At 36.7% G+C, this 16792-nt stretch overlaps 1 protein-coding gene across 7 annotated transcripts in view; it reads right to left on the bottom strand.

The window, feature by feature from the left end:
- KLHL32 (kelch like family member 32) overlaps nucleotides 1–16792 on the bottom strand; it is a 209815-nt gene continuing 193023 nt past the window's right edge. For 6 of the 7 annotated variants that reach the window (XR_013416044.1, XM_028846772.2, XM_028846771.2 and 3 more), the window contains 4 exons: nucleotides 13181–13239; nucleotides 9696–9888; nucleotides 7918–8012; nucleotides 1–1635 (listed from right to left, as the gene is read on the bottom strand). Coding sequence is in view for 6 of the 7 variants with exons in the window: in XM_028846772.2 (XP_028702605.1) it covers nucleotides 1474–1635; nucleotides 7918–8012; nucleotides 9696–9888; nucleotides 13181–13239 (509 nt within the window). In the remaining variant the exon portion in view is untranslated. 7 annotated transcript variants of the gene reach the window in all.

Genomic DNA, 16792 nt, shown 5'->3' on the forward strand with positions numbered 1-16792 from the left:
TGTGAGACAAAAAGATCATTTTTATTCACTTTTGATTACAAAAAATGGTTACATTAATAAAATAACAATTTCCTTTAAGAGAGGGATTGCTGAATGATTAAACTGTCAAGGAAAAAAGAGTGAATTCTTCCTTTTAATAAAGGTGACCTAGGTCCTGAGGAAGTTAGGAAAAAAAGAAAAACTCACATTATACTTGTTAAATTTGTTTTCAAATGTGATTATTAAGTTGTTGTATTTATTTTTTGTTATAGACAAAGCAAACTCAAAAACTAGCCTAAAAAAGAATTCCTATGCATTATTAAAAGTGATAGTAATAAAATATGTATTGGTGGTGGAGAAGAATCCCACAAGCACTCAAGATTGACATAACCTTTAACAAAGTGGAAAAACTTTTATTAGAACTGCCAATTCTAGGTTCAAATTTATGTCAAAGCACTTTATGGTACCATAATTAGTACAACTAAATTATTTTTTAGCTTTAAATGTCATTTTTCACTAAATGATTTTAAATGAGACATCTGAGAGTTACTTGAGGCAAGTTTAGATATCTGTACAAGTTTAGATATCTTTGATTTTAATAAACTCCCTATTTCCTAATTGTGTGTCTCTTTCACATGCTTTTTAGAATCATTTATTCCATAACATGTTTCCAAATTCTATCTAGTAATTTTTAAACTTCAAAAATAATCTCCCTGTTCATTTACAAGGTTCTAAAGACAGTAAAATACCTTGTAATTTCAGTAACATTTTTCTTTTTCTTGGGCAAAGTATTTCAAAATGTTTGCCTAATCCTCATGATGTTCTTTTAAATTAACATGGAAATCAGTAATTATCCTCCTTAAAAGGTGGGAAAACTGAAGTATTGTAAAGTTAGGTTCTGACCCAAGGTCAGCGTAACCAAGGTGAAAAATCTGGGTGTTCCAACTGCTGTTCCAGTGTATGTCTATTATTCGTATCACCTTGAATAAAATATGGTATTTAAAAATTTATGATGTCATAATGCTGAGTCTCTACTGAGCAGGGCTGCTTAATGTTAAATTTTAAAAAGAAAAATTACAAGCCCCGCTTTAAATAATAAAGGGATTAAGTACAGAATATATATTTTTTAAGATCATCGATGCCATTTTGTCCAGTAAATTGCCTTACTAACAGTGTTATGTTATCTTAAGACAGTGCTGATTAGAAAAAGTGTACAAAGAATGCTCTAAAGACCCTTGGGACACAATGTACCTTAAGTTGGCACTAAGCTATACCACAATAAAAGTCATACATATTGCATGTTGACATACACTGAGAAGGGTGACAAGAGTTTTTAATAATGTATTTTAGAAAATTGTTCATTTTTTGCTTAAATTTATCAGAATACAAGACCTATAAAGCAAGACAAGGAAGCATTGAGCACTGAGTCTTTTCATGCCCAGTATCCAACAGTCAGGGCTATGGTTTCCTCCTGTTCATGATGGCATTGGCTTTTCAGACGGTGCCAATCCTGTGATGAGGCACTTGAAGAGTTTGAAGGTTAGGGCATGTGAAATATGGAGCTGGAAGGAAGCATGCTGCTATTCCATTGGAAGCAAAAGGGAGTGTAGGTCCATAGAATACTTCTTCTTTGCCTTCTCTGCTTACATCCAGTACCTTCAAAAGAGGAAGAGAAGCAGCCTGTACATCAAAGATGACTGCTCAAAATAAAGCTATGTATACATAGAAGAAATTCTGAACTTAGTTATGCTACCATCACCATATCTTAGGAATTCTTTTTCTTGCTTGGATGGTACCAGAGATATTTATTAAGCTCCTACTAAATGCTACACTATGGTAGTATGTTTCTGGATGTACATATATACATACATGTGTATTTATAAGCATTTAATCTTCAGAACAATTAGAGGTAGGTAGCATTATCTTCATGTAAGAAAACTGCCTTAGACAAGTTAAATAACTTGCCCAAACTAGTTAGTAGGTGGTCTGTCATCATGTTGGCTTAAACATCCTCATCTGTGAAATGAAGAAAACAAGACCTTGTAGCTTTGTTGTGAAAACTGATGACATCTAGCTCAGTGTCTGGCAGGTAGTGGAATATAACACAGCTTAGTAGCAAGTTCAAAATTAGTTCAGTTGATTCTGGAAGTTTTTCCCCAGTTCTTTCCTGGTCATGCTGGAGTTCTTTTTTTTTTTTTTTTTTTTTTTTTTTTTTTTTTTTGACAGGGTCTTGCTCTGTCACCTAGGCTGGAGTGCAGTGGTGCTCACTGTAGCCTTGATCTCTTGGGCTGAAACAGTCCTGCTGCCTCACCCTCCCGAGTAGCCAGGACCAAAGGTGCACACCACCACACCTAGCTAATTTGTAAATTTTCTGTAGTGATGGTTTCTCACCATGTTGCGCAGGCTGGTCTCAAACTCCTGGGCTCAAGCAATCCTTCCACCTCAACTTCCCGAAGTGCTGGGATTATAAGTGTAAGCCACTGTGCCTGGCCTCTCTCTTCTTATATAGCACAGCTTCTTTGTTAGTCAGTGCCTGCTGTCTCCTAACTGAACCTGGCTGAATCTTCAAAGTAGGAAAATTCTTTCTTCAGGAAAGCTGCTCTCACCCGATTTGTCAAACCTATTCGGCTCTTTCAAGTCTTCTGTTATCTTAATCCCTCTTCATTTGACTTTTCTCTATTTAAACATTTGCCTCCCTTGGATTTAGTGTTTTAAAAAAATGAAAGTTTGTCATTGACATTGTCATATCGCAATCCACCTTGGGTCCCTTTTCCTTCATCTGCATCCTGGACGTAGGTGTTTCCCAATATTTCAATCACAGACCTCTTAGTATCCTTCTTTAATGATCTAGTCCACTCTCATGCCTTCATCTATCACCTGTGTGGATAAATCTTAAGACTTTAACTGCAATAGACTGGGCGTGGTAGCTCACATCTGTAATCCCAGCACTTTGGGAGGCCGAGGCGGGTGGATCACGAGCCCAGTAGATCGAGACCATCCTAGCTAACACGGTGAAACCCCGTCTCTACTAAAAAAAAAAAAAAAAAAAATAGCCAGGTGTGGTGGCGGGCACCTGCAGTCCCAGCTACCCTGGAGGCTGAGGCAGGAGAATGGCTTGAACCCGGGAGGCAGAGCTTGCAGTGAGCCGAGATCGCGCCACTGCACTCCAGCCTGGGCGACAGAGCGATACTCCATCTCAAAAAAAAAAAAAAAAAGACTTTAACTGCAATAACGCATTATTTTACAGGAAATGGGCCCTTGAAATTTGGGAATCCGTGTTCACAAAGGAGGAAATTACTAAGTCCTAGAATAAAAGAAAGAACAAACTTAAATGGAAATTAGATGTCCCAATCTCTTTATTGAACAATATACCCCGTCACTACTAATTTAAAATAACTCATATACTAAATACAAACGTTTTCTCTGTTCTCTTGTTAATTGACGTATTTTCTTTCAGTGTCACATTTACAGTTGTTTTGACTAGGTAAGGCAAGACTCCATTTATTTTCAAAATTTTCTTGATTATTCTTACACATTTACTTTCCTAGAGAAACTTTCAAGATCAGTTTGACTACTTCGCCCCATGAGAAAAGGGAAAACCCCGGTGGGATTTTGGCCAGTATTTCATTAGATACAGAAAGTAAATCAGAGGTCATTTAGTATTTACCACAACTCTATAAGGATAAGTATTGTCTTCAAATTTACAGAGAAGAAAATTGATACCAGAAAAAATTAAATGACTTTCTCAGGGTCACACGGCAAGGGGTGGAGCCAGTATTTGAGCTCAGGATGCAACCCAGAAAGAGCAAGGATTGTGTGCTCTCCCTTCTGACTGAAAACATTTTTAGAAGGCAAAATACTAATGAGATAATCATCCAGAGAGCTTTTGTCTGGTTTCCTGGGCCAACAGAGACTGCATATGTTAAGCAGATGTAATGTATTTAATCTGAGAAGGGAAAAGGAAGCATTGGCAGTTTTTCTCCAAAACACTCCCCTGTAAACTGGCTGAAAGAAGGCGTTTGAGAGAATGTGGTGCCAAGCTGGCACTGTATCCTCCAGCCAAAAAGAAATAATAGTAAATGAAGAGAACAGCAGAGGTGATCTAGAAACATAGACTAATCACTTGCACACTTACGCAGCTGCTCCTTTATGTGCCACTTGTCATCCATGGCACACAAGATTAGAGTCAAACCTCTGTGACAGACATTAGTTTACACACCCACTAAACAAACAAGAACAACTTCACTTTCGTCAGTAATCTGTTTCTAGTATTTTCCATAAGTGTTTATTAATAACAAGTCCAAATCTCAATCTAAGAGTATCTCTGATTTTCTCTTGTTTGGGTTGTCCTTCTGATGGATAAATAGTCTGTGCTAAATCAGAGTAGTAGCAGGAAATACAGTATGCTTTTTCAACATTGGACATGCTTCATCCCACTGTGGTTGAATCCTACAAATCACAGTTAAATGAGCTTGGATTAGGGTCCAGAAGGGACAGTTCAATGAGAAATTATCAGCTGGTACTTTTGAGGGCAAAAAACAATTAGTACTTCCGAATGTTAATAGAACAATCTCAGAACTATTTAAGTATGACTTCCATTAATCAGCCATGCTCTTGGATTAATGATTTGTGGATTAATCTTAGATCAAACATTATATAGATTTGTGGTTGATGACACAAAAAATTTAAACCTTTATATTTTTAGTATGTATATGATTTTCCCCACCATGCTTCTGTACTTCTCAACCCACTGACATACTTAGGAATTTCCACTGTTAAGCATTTTCTCATAAATACTATTCCAGTCTTCCATCATCTTGCCTCTGTTGGATATTCTTTAAGTAGTAAAGAAGTGGCCTGCTTTTGAACATGTAGCTATTCTCTCCAACCATCAATTTATTACTGTGAATGTATTGAAACAAATTGTTCTGTAGTCATCCATAACATACAAAAAAAAAAAATTGAGCTTTAGTTCAGAATGAATGATAATATAGCCTGTAACCAGCTGTCATTTAACTAAAATGAAAGATACATGTGACTATCCTTGAATACCTCTATTTCAAACATCTCTTTAAGTGATAATCCATATGCTTATAGGGATACTTGTTACCTATTAATAGTAAAGGCTCCTAAAAATAACAAATGGGCCAGGTGCAGTGGTTCACGTCTGTAATCCCAGCACTTTGGGAGGCCGAGGTGAGTGGATCATGAGGTCAGGAGTTTGAGACCAGCCTGGCCAGCATGGTGAAACCCTGTCTAAAAATACAAAAAATTAGCTGGGCATGGTGGCACATGCCTGAAATCCCAGTTATTCAGGAGACTGAAGCAGGAGAATGACTTGAACCCAGGAGGCGGAAGTTGCAGTGAGCCAAGATCGCGCCACTGCACTCCAACCTGGGCAACAGAGCAACACACTGTCAGGAGAAAAAAAAAAAAAAAAATTAACAAATTTGTCTGTGCTTTGTCGGACCAGTGTGCCAGCCAAAGGAATAAACAGCATTTGCCAAAGGATTGATTCTGTTCATCAAAATGGCTACTGGAACACAGAAATACCCATCATGCTGACTTTTATTTAAAAGCAAATATATTAGAATATATTATTGTACAATCTCAGAGGTGAAACTTATTCTACTGATACAGGTATTGATTTAAAAAAATAATTGAATCCCCTTTGAGAATCACCATAATCATGAGGATACTCTCAAACATCCTCAGTGGTTTAAAATACGCACTTGTATAACTCTTCATTTCTTGTGGATGGATTTGTTTGAAAACAGTCAAATGTCATTAGCAATTAATTAGTGTATATGATTAGTGATCATTCTACAGAAAAATTCTTTGGTGACAAAAAACAAATGATGTGACTACGAAGTTTAAGTTTCTATGTCTTACAAGCTAACATTCAAGACTCTTAACAAAATATGAGATGTGGAAAAAATGTGCACTATGGCAGCACTCTGGTCTCCTATACTTGATATGTACAGCGTTTTCTTTATTTCTTCATTATGTTATGTTTTCCACTCATTTTCTATTCCTTGAGCTAATCTGATACTAAAATTAGTAGACAAATGCTCATAAATGTATTTAAAATTTACAATTTTATTTCATGAGAAACCCAAACTTACTTCCATTGTGCAAAAGTGATCAAATGAGGGTCCCAAAGCCACTTTAAAAACAGCGTTCCAGCACCATAGAGAACTGTTGCCCACTTTTAAGTTCTACCAATTCTGAAAAGTAAAAACTAAAAAGAAACCTGAAAGACTATGAAAGACTACCAAATACATGCTTGGATGAAGACTAGAAGCACTCTTTGGAGAAAAGTTTGCTCATTTGTTGTTATTCGAAAGACAGGACGAAGCTCTAGTCTAAGGCAGCTTTCCATTAACTAACTAAAACCAGTACAAGGCAGCCTTCAGTGAACTCCCTTAAAGTCTTATGTGGTTCTTCGTGTGTGTGTGGCTTTGATAATTATTTTCTCCTGTATTATCGTTTCCCAGTTTATTAATTTTCTCTCATCTTTATCATCTCTCCCCTTCTACTTTCTTTGGGATTACTTTTTGGTTCATTTTCTAACTTACGAAGCTATATCTCACAAGCTTTGCTGTGTATTGTTTTTATTATCACAGTTCTGGGAAATTTTTTGAGTTCCATTATGATTTCTTCTTTAACCCATAAGTTATATAGCAATGTGTTTTATTATTTCCAGTTATGTAGGGTTTTTTTGTTCTTGTTGTTAAGTTCTAACTTAATTACATTGTATTAGAGATACATAATACTATACAATACTTAATTTTTTTAACTAAAGTTTTCTTAACCCTAACCCTAGTACATGACTGGTTTTTGTAAATGTTCCATGTATGCTAAGAAAAATATATTCTTTCCAACTGCTCAGTCAGAACTCATATCCATTCAGACAAGCTTGTTAATTATATTTTCCTTATCTACCTTACCCTTGCCGACTTTTTTAAACTTCATCTATATGAATAATAGAAGTACTTTAAATTCCCCAGACAAACCTCTGTCAAGACAAATCAAGAGAAGAAGAGACAATATTATGAATGTAAAGGGAGATATAACTAAGAATAACACAACAACTATATGCTAGCAATTTTGAAAACTTAGAAAACATGGAAGTTTCTTGAAAATATACGTACCTTATGAGATGTGACTGATAAAGGAAGAAAAAGGTTGAACAGTTCAGCAACTATTAAAGATATTGATGCAGTTGTTAAAAATCTTCCCATAAAGATGAGATTAGATAATAAAAGTAGTTATAAGGATATACTTTTCTGGAGGTCAGGAAGAAAGGTCAGGGCTAATACATGTCAATATTTTATCAGAGAACATGTAAAATAGAAAACTATGGTAATAACTGTAAAATAATAATAGGAATAAGACTATGAATGTGTCTATCAACAAGGGCTATTGCTCTTCTGAAAGGCCCAGCTGGCAACTTGCCCAGCCTGGGCTCCTCATACACTGATGCACCAGAGCTATTCTTTGGAACAGAGGCTGTCCCTATCAGGGACTTGAATGAACTGTATGGGAATGAATGAAGTGTAATACAGAAAATAAGGCAATGGTGTGGAAAGGAAGTATTTGTAAAACTTGAGGGATGTGAAGGAACTATTGCCAAAGATTTTTAGAAGTGTTTGGTTTATGAGAAAGGGAAAGCTATCCCAATTTCCCAGTTTCCAATATATATTACATATATTTTTCAAAGCTCATCCCCATTTTTATTTTTAATAGGGCTCAATAATTTACTTAGGCATCACTTTTAGGATACAGGATGAAGTTTAGTGGCTGAACTAGTTGCACACAAAAAGGAGACATTAAGCCTCTTTCTAAACATAAATATCTTTCTTCAGTAGCAGCATTACAAAATGTAACCTCACTGAACCACCTGAACAAACTTCAAAAGGAACTTCAACCACTCACCTGGATACAAGCCAGAGGCTCATTTGTCCAAATTGAATATCCACCAACTAAATATATTCTCCCATTATGGACAGCAACTCCAGATTCATTTTGGCCTAAAGTAAAGAGAATTGAATAAAAAGGAAAAAAAAAATCCATTTCTTACATATTTTAATTAACCCTTTTGCCACTGAGGGATACAATTTTCCCCTGTGGCACATTTGTATACTCCATGGGATTTTTGCAACAACTAATCACTGCCTCCCAGTACTCAGAAAAATTAAGCACTATTTCTCAGAGAATGAATCTGTGTCGGGTCAGAACCAGGCCAAAACACTTATTAGCCAGCCAAGTTAGTAAATACAGCATTAAATACAGCAATAGTAAGCCATGTAGAACTGAATTCTATACTATGTCATATGCCATTAATTTACAGTGGTGGAAATAAGGTATATTATAGAAATGCAAACACCTCTTCTAGTACCCACAAATGCTTTTTAGGCAAGTGCTTACATTTGTAAAGTAACAGCTGCAACTCCAAGAAGCCAATAAAGCAGAGCCATGCCCCTAGCATGCCCCAAATGAAGACAAACGGCAGAAAAGATTGATCAACTTGCTATCCTACCTTTCTTTACATACCCAACATTTTAAAGATTATATTAAAGTTCCTGAGCTGGGACCAGCCTGGATAATCCCCAGATACTGACACGCCAAAATGATGAAAGGTTTCCCCTCCCATTTCAAAAAGAAGACAGAATAACTCACTACCACATATTCTTCCCTGGAGGCCATCAGAGAGTGAAAGAGTCTCTTTTTATTGATGGGCTGACACAGGATTGACTGGGGTAATAAATAAGCTGGATCTTACAGCAGGCAGAATCACAGATCCAGAATCGAGGGCCCGAGTTTCTAAGTCCTTGTTCAGTGGGCCTCAAAAATCATTTTGCAAAAACAGGAGCTCAATACAAGCATCTAACCCTCTGGTTAGATTCCCAGTGTTGCCTCCCCCAGCAGCAGCTGCAAGGGATTGAGTGCCCACTCAGCATACTAAAATGTCTCAACCCAACCTACCATTTTCGGTTTATGATTTTTCCTATTATTTGAGCAGACCTGGAAGGGATCTGATCACTTATAGATGTTAACAATGCAAGCTGACAAGGGGGAAAAAGTTATTAACTCAATAAAGAAACAAGAGGGGTAAGTTGTTCACCATGTTACCTTCATCCTTTTTTGGGATGAGAATGGTCCATACCTAATGTTGCCCTGTGGTAAATGCTTGGATGGGTATTTGTGGCCAGAAATGCCGCTAAACTCCGGTGCACAGAACTACTTAAGGGTTTCATTTCTAGGAGAATATTCCCAGAAACGGTATTTGACAGTGACAAATAATGAAGACCATGCTCCTCCTGAACTCACAAGAAATAAGACTAAAAGCAGTGAGAAGTAACAGTAAATTCCTTCTGTAAAGAGTTATTAAATCTTTCAGTGTCTGGTTCCTCCTATTTGTATCAGAGTTCCATGTTAATACTGATGGATGATAATGGACTTGACATGCCTCTCAGCCATATGAGGATGTACACAATGGTGGTAATATAGGCCCTGAGAAATCAGATGCTCAGCTACCTAAATGAGTCCAGTTCTGTTAGAACATAAATGATACACATCTTTCTGGTTAATAAATGCAGGTTCTTCTACAACTATGCACTTAATATTTAGTGATGCCCTAAAGATGTCTATGAAACATGTTTGGTGACTTCTTGAATCTACTTTTCCTGATTTACTTAATCAAAGGTACTTGCCAGTCAACAGGTTGAAACTGCAACGTGTCCACTGGTCAGTGTCTATGTTGTAAGAATCTATATGGCGCACAAGGATCCGGTCATTATTGTAGTCTAGGTCATTGCCTCCAAGAACATAAAGCTTCCTTTCTACAGCAGCCATGGAATGGTAGACCCTTCTCTGCAGCATGGGGCTACGGCTTATCCACTTATTCTGAAAAAAGAAATTTAAGTGCATTCTGTTAGTAGGAGACCTCCATGTCAGAAAACAGTAATGAGTGCCTCATAAGTAGTGGGAACCCTAATGTTTATCAAACATTCTGTTTGGATGTTGTTTATATATGTTGAAAGGTGTGTGCTTCTTACATGAGAACAAGTACAAAAGAGTCACATATTCCAATTGTTTTTTGCGATTTACACATGGCATCTCTGCTAGTTTGCATTGCATTTTATAGCGCATTTTGAATTATATAAGGGGAACATTGAAATTTTCATGATGTTTATCTCACCCAGTTCAGAGAATTTATTCATGCAAATACATTAAGCGTGAAAGCACATGGCTAGGTATACCTTACACAGTGGTGCAATGATTAAGAAAACAGTCTCTGGATCTAGACTGCCTGGGTTTATAACTTGTATGTGATCTTAAGCAATTTACTTAATATCTCTGTGCCAGTTTTCTCATCTGTAAAATGGGGATAATAATGCCTACCTGATAAGCCTATTGTGAAGATTAAATGAGCTAATATACATAAAGCACTTAGAAAAATGCACATGAAAAATGTTCAATGCATATTCATTTTTTCAAAATGATGTGATGATAATCACTGGGTACCTTAGGCCCCTAGATAAGATAGGGTAATGGCTCTGCTGTTCTTTCCAAAATTAACCTCCTGAGATCAGTGGAAGAGCTAAGATTTTGTTCAGCAACAAACCACCCACACTTCCTTTTATCAGCCTCCTTTAATATATTAACAGTCACATCTTTTGCCAAATTGGGAAAGGTTATTTCTAGGCACACATTTATTTGTTTTGGTGGAAGACTAAGTTTTGTTTTGTTTTGTTTTTGAGACAGAGTCTCGCTCTGTTGCCCAGGCTGGAGTGCAGTGACGTGATCTCGGCTCACTGCAACCTCCGCCTCCCAGGTTCAAGCCAATTCGCCTGCCTCAGCCTCCCAAGTAGCTGGGATTACAGGCATGTGCCACCACATCTGGCTGATTTTTGTATTTTTAGTAGAGATGGGCTTTCACCATGTTGGCCATGCTGGTCACGAACTCCTGACCTCATGATCCACCAGGCTCAGCCTCCCAAAGTGCTGGGATTATAGGCGTGAACCACCATGCCCCGCTGGAAGACTAAGTTTTATATGATAACTTTAGGGAATGGTGAAACCTCCAATATTTGGTTCTGGTTCACCCTCAGTAATGAGAAGAGTATGCCCAACCTTTCATAAAATAAGGCTCTCATTGTAAAATTAAATGAAGACCAAACATGACCTTAATTTTAAATCTCAACTAAGTAATGGACAGGTAAGTAAAGAAAGTAATGGACAGGTAAATAAACATAACAGTTTTCTTTCTACCTAAACACTAAGCATACAGGAATAACCCAGATTCCTTTTTGCCAAGAAAAAAATGGATTTCGGCCAGAAAAAAAAAAAAAGTCATATGATGTTTTGAATACATAGAATTTCACCATTTCACAAAACTGTAAGGGAAGAAGCAAAAGACAACAACAATAAACATTTTGTATAAAAATTGGTCCACTCTAATAGGCATATAGACTAGCTCATTTCTAATTTTTCTTTTAAAGATACACTCAAGAAAAGAAGTGATTTGTACGGCTTGAAAAGCTTGCATTCATCTGTTCCCCCATTCGAACATATCATAAGAATTTCCTTCCAATCAAATGTCTTCTTTAATAAAAGAGTCAAGCCTGCCTTTCAGCTATTTTGCTAATATCTATAATACATTACACATGAATATATTTAACTCAAAACTCTGAGGATGCTTTTCTTAGGTGTTTTCTATGATACAACCCATTACAGTATTAGGAATCAATGTTTGCATTAGCAGTCCAGTCCCCTGCCACCAGACTATGGATGCCATCTGGTTTGCAAAGCCTGCCTGCATCCCCTGATTATATCTTCAGCTTCCTTCACTGCAGTGCCTGCCAGGTGAGCCGCCAACCACTGCAAAGGCAAAGAAACAGGCCTGGTGGGGTCATTCCTAATAAGCTAGCGTGTGAATACTAATCAGTGGTGGGGAAGCAGAGGTCACCCCAGCCTGCCTGTTGGCAGGTAGCAATGTGCTCTGTGGCAGATGGCAGGCATTATCGACTTTCCACAAAGGCCTAGAAGAGAAATAAGCACCAGGGCCAAATGATAGAGTTATTGAGATTCTGAGCAAGATGCAAGCAGATGTGATGTTTGCCAGTACCCACTGTAAACAATACGCCAGCAGAATTTTTTAAAAGAGCATGTGTGTACAAACATGAAACAGAACTCATTTGAGAAATGTTAACACCTTCTTCCTCTTTAACCACGTGTGCACCAAACTCAAGCAACTGCAATTAACGATCCCTCTTGAGACAGCTGACCCACGGACATTTGGTCTCTGAAATCTACAGCTTCTAATGACATCAGGAAACACACTTTGCAAAGAGAGAAATGCCTTCATTAAATACAGAATCAAGTAATTGCTAAAATAAAAAGATACCAAATACACTGAGTCCACTATGGACATAAATTTGGTGACCGGTCCCAACCCAGACTGCCAAAGCCAACCTGTTGTGTCATATCCCATTACCTTCAACTGATGAATATTAAACCTACAAATCATTTCAGAATACTGTCATAATCAAAAATATTTACATTACCAAAATCATAGAAATGGCAAAATTCAGCACACAATTGCCAAGGTTCATACATATTTTGGTATATGGAAAAGAGAACAAAAATATTTCCTTTGGGGGAAAAATAGTATTTGGGTGTACATGAAAAGTAGTAGACAAAAGAAGGTACAGGCACCATCCAAATGCATATTCAACCCCCAGCTGTTAGATGAAAACTCTTCAGATACTTCCCATCTCTCAAACTCTTCATATACTTCTTTAGAGTTGTCCTAGATACTGTTTTAGGTCACTGGGGCTATATTAAGTTAATACTTGTGTTTTAGAATAAACCATAAGCATGATTCCCTCCTAGAATGGCAGCCCCTTCCAGAAGGACATTGCAATGGGACAGTTAAAATCATTTCTATATGATGCAAAACTCTGAAAGGCTGATGTGTTGTGTATAGCACAAAACTAGAGGAGCTGAAATGTTTTGAGTAACAAAACAAAAAAAATGAACCAAAAAGCAGTTTAATAAGATGCTTCCTTTTCTCTATATAAGCTCAAGATGCATATCTGTGTGTGTAGACTTGGCATTCCAATTACTAATTACTCTGGAATCTTTTAAAATTCATTTTAATTAAAATAATGAGGTGTTCTTATATGATTCTTACCTGGTTAGGTTCATATACCATTAGCCTGTTCTGATATTGTGCCGTATTAGTTACTCCACCTGTAATGGATTAACATGTGTTAGAGCTTTTCATGAATAAGAAACAGGATATTCCAACATAAGAATGAGATACAATTAAAGGAAAATTAGCTACTGCTGAGGATCTGTTTGTATACCCTCATGGTGAGCCCATGACATAATTAAGAAGCTTATTGTTGAAGCAGTTTCATTTTCAAGAAACATTTCAGAAGCAATCCAGTTAAGAGCAAGCAACAAGTATGCTGACATTACCAAGAGGGCCCCAATTCTGACAAGCTGTTCTGCATGGCCAGAATGAGGGGCAAAGTATTAGGGAGTGAGAGTGAACATACTACACACAGACAAATCTCTATACAATTTATGCCAGGGACATAGTTAAACGGAAAATTCTTGTCCTTCACTAAATTGTCAATTTTAAAGCTCGGACCTCTGTACTCTAACACAGTGATATCTTGATATCTCTTGATATTACTTATCAAAAAAAGACGTAAAGCCAGTGCTGTCCAATAGAATAAGAGCCACATATGCAAGTCACATATGCAATGATAAATTTTCCAGTAGCCACATAAAAAGTAAAAAGAAACAGTGAAATTAAATTTAATAAATTTTATGTACCCCAATATAGCCACAATTATCGTTTCAACATGAAATCAACAAAAAACTTAAGATTTTTTATATATCTCATATTCTTTTCTTTCATAGTAACTCTTCAAAAGCCAGTGTATATTTGACACGACGCATCTCAATACAGATTAGCCATGTTTCAAGGATTCAATAAGCCACATGTGGCTAATGGCTACCACATTGGGCAGCACAAATCTAGGGCTCTTCAGTGCAATTGCTATTGTCATCAACCCTTTTGAAGCCCTCTTGACAACTGCTAAGATCTAAGAGACTTGAGACCCACCTAATCAAGAACCACTAAGAAAATCATCACACTTCCAGCTAAGTTTCTCTTATTTGTCCTCATACTTCTTTTCATACTTGTAGTGTATACTGAGCCCTGTAAAACCCAGAAGTTATACATTTTGCTTTAAGTTTTACCATTAAGTGGAAAAACTCTAAAAAAAAATACATAAAACAGCATAGTAAGAAAATATCACCAGTAGATATTAAATGTTAGATAATAAAATATCAAGGATATGGGACCAAAGAAGTCTATCTTTAGAAATATTGCCTTACACATTCTAGGCACTGGTGTAAAATGAATAAAACTCTTATTTTAATAAGTATCACAAAGAAGCAGCTAATTTTTCAATAAAGATATAAAATTAAGCCAAACTAAAAAAAGTTTTTTAATTGGAATTTTTTGAATTTAAAAAACATATACTGTTAAGATACTGACCAAGATGGCCTTAACATTCCCCTAGCTTGACTAAACTTAAAAAGGCTGCTTCCTGACTCTAGGCCCTTTGACCTCCCTTTTCTTAGATTACTTACTTTAGAAAACTTGTAATCATAATTTCTTTCTCTCCCTCTTTCAGATGTAAATCATTTTAAAAGCTGCTTGCCAGTTTTACAACCCAATAATATCTTCCTTAAGGTCCAGAGAGCCATTCCTTTGAAATGTAATCATCAAGGAAGATAGTCCCCTATATCCCAGCCTCTATGGGAAAGTAGGATGGTAACTTTTTTTTTTTTTTTTTTGAAACAGTCTCGCTCTTGTTGCCCAGGCTGGAGTGCAATGGCGCAACCTTGGCTCACTGCAACCTCAGTCTCCCAAGGACCCTAACTTTGATAGGCACCAATTAGCACCAAACACAGATGGCCTAATCACAGAGACCAAAATTTTCAACTCAGAAATAACTGCATGGGTACAACACATCCATTAATCAAGCTCCCCCAAAGTGTTCTTCAGTACTTTTCTACTAAACCACCCTAGTGCTTAGAAACCCTCCTCTTAAAAACTTTGCTTAATAGAATTGATTTCAAACTGCATTCTGATCTCTCTCTCCTATTGCAATAGTCTTGAATAAAGTCTTCTTTCTCTATTTAACCTTATGTGGTGCAGTTTTTGCTTTGACAGTTCAAATACTTTGAGTAGGAAACCACCATCAACTACATGGCTAGGAGTCAAGTCAATGAGAATCCAGAGGATTAGTGTCTAATCCTTAACTGAGCTGGAATAATCAATCAAAACTAATGGATACATAAAGTGGAAGGAACCTATCCAGGCCAATCGTTACTCTCTCACTCAACCCCAGGAAGATTATATCTTTCATATAATTGGCTTTGGCTATTCTTAACTAGAGGACTATTTTTAAAATTCTCTCAGAAGCTTGAAGATTTAAGATTTTAAAGATCAACGAAAGCTTTGTCTGCAGAGAAATCCACAAAGAACACGGACATGAGCTTCCTGCCCTCAAAGAAAGTCTTCTCTGGATTTCTCATCGAACATCTCATTTTAAAAATGAAATCAGAGGAAAGGAAAACACACTTAAGAAAGCTAAGGCTGAAATGCCTATATAGTCAGGATGTGTGTCAAAATATAGAGTTGTGTTTGCTTTCACACCCAACCTTCCCTTTCTTGTGTGATTAAAAACAGAATGTTCAATAATTCTTTCTCAGCATAACCACACAAGAATAATTTAATCTCTTGAGACTTCACAAGTCTTCAGGGTTAAAATAATTGCTAGTGCTTTTGATCTGGGCCATAACCACCAGATTAATGTCCGGTTTGCCTACAATCACTTCTCTAACTGAAAGGGAACAGAGGGCAAAGCTCCACCCATCATTTAAAGACTTCAAAAGTTTCTCTACTTGTTTTAGAAATATGGGACAGAATTAATATCTACTGCAGTAAACTATCTGTTTTATGACACTATTTGAAAATACTTACACTACTCTATGTATCAGACTCTGCCCATTATAGATTAAACATACAAGCAATGGGTTAGAATGTAGCTATTACATCCCCTCTCCCAAGCAGGGCATACAATTTATCTCCATGCTTTTCAGAACTATTATTTACTATCTTCCACAAATGCATCTATAATACATTTTCTTCTTAATCTGCACTCAGTAATTAGATTCTTTACCCTTACATACAAATTTTCACTCACATGACAATGCTTAGAAATGAGATATTAAGTTACTAGTTGGGAGTAAAAATTAAAGTCCCAGTTATGTGATATTAATAGATTCCCTCTAGAATGTTAAACCACAGGAGGTGCCTAACAAACCTAGTGCTGCAACTTTTGCCAAGTCAGGATTGCAAAGAAAAACCTTGGAAACTGGTTCTATTGCTTTCCCCTTTGAAATAATTTACAAATGAGCATATAAATAAAAACCATTTTTCTTTCAATACTAAAATACATTTTAAAAAAGCATCCAAGTTTGCAGCCCACATTTCTTTAGCAGTGTTACTCATTTGCAGGGCTTTATCATTACATTCCCTTCACATAACACGCTTCACTTTTAGATTAATCTGCTGAAATGAGATGCTAAGGATTTGCATACAGATTTGACTATACAAAAATAGATATGGAATTAATAACAGTCTCTATATGTTTTAATTTCTCCTAGACTGGAGTACCCTTGCCTGCAGCAGTATTCCTGGCTTTGAAAGTCATCA

Source organism: Macaca mulatta, chromosome 4, assembly GCF_049350105.2.
Source record: "Macaca mulatta isolate MMU2019108-1 chromosome 4, T2T-MMU8v2.0, whole genome shotgun sequence".
NCBI lineage: Eukaryota > Metazoa > Chordata > Mammalia > Primates > Cercopithecidae > Macaca > Macaca mulatta.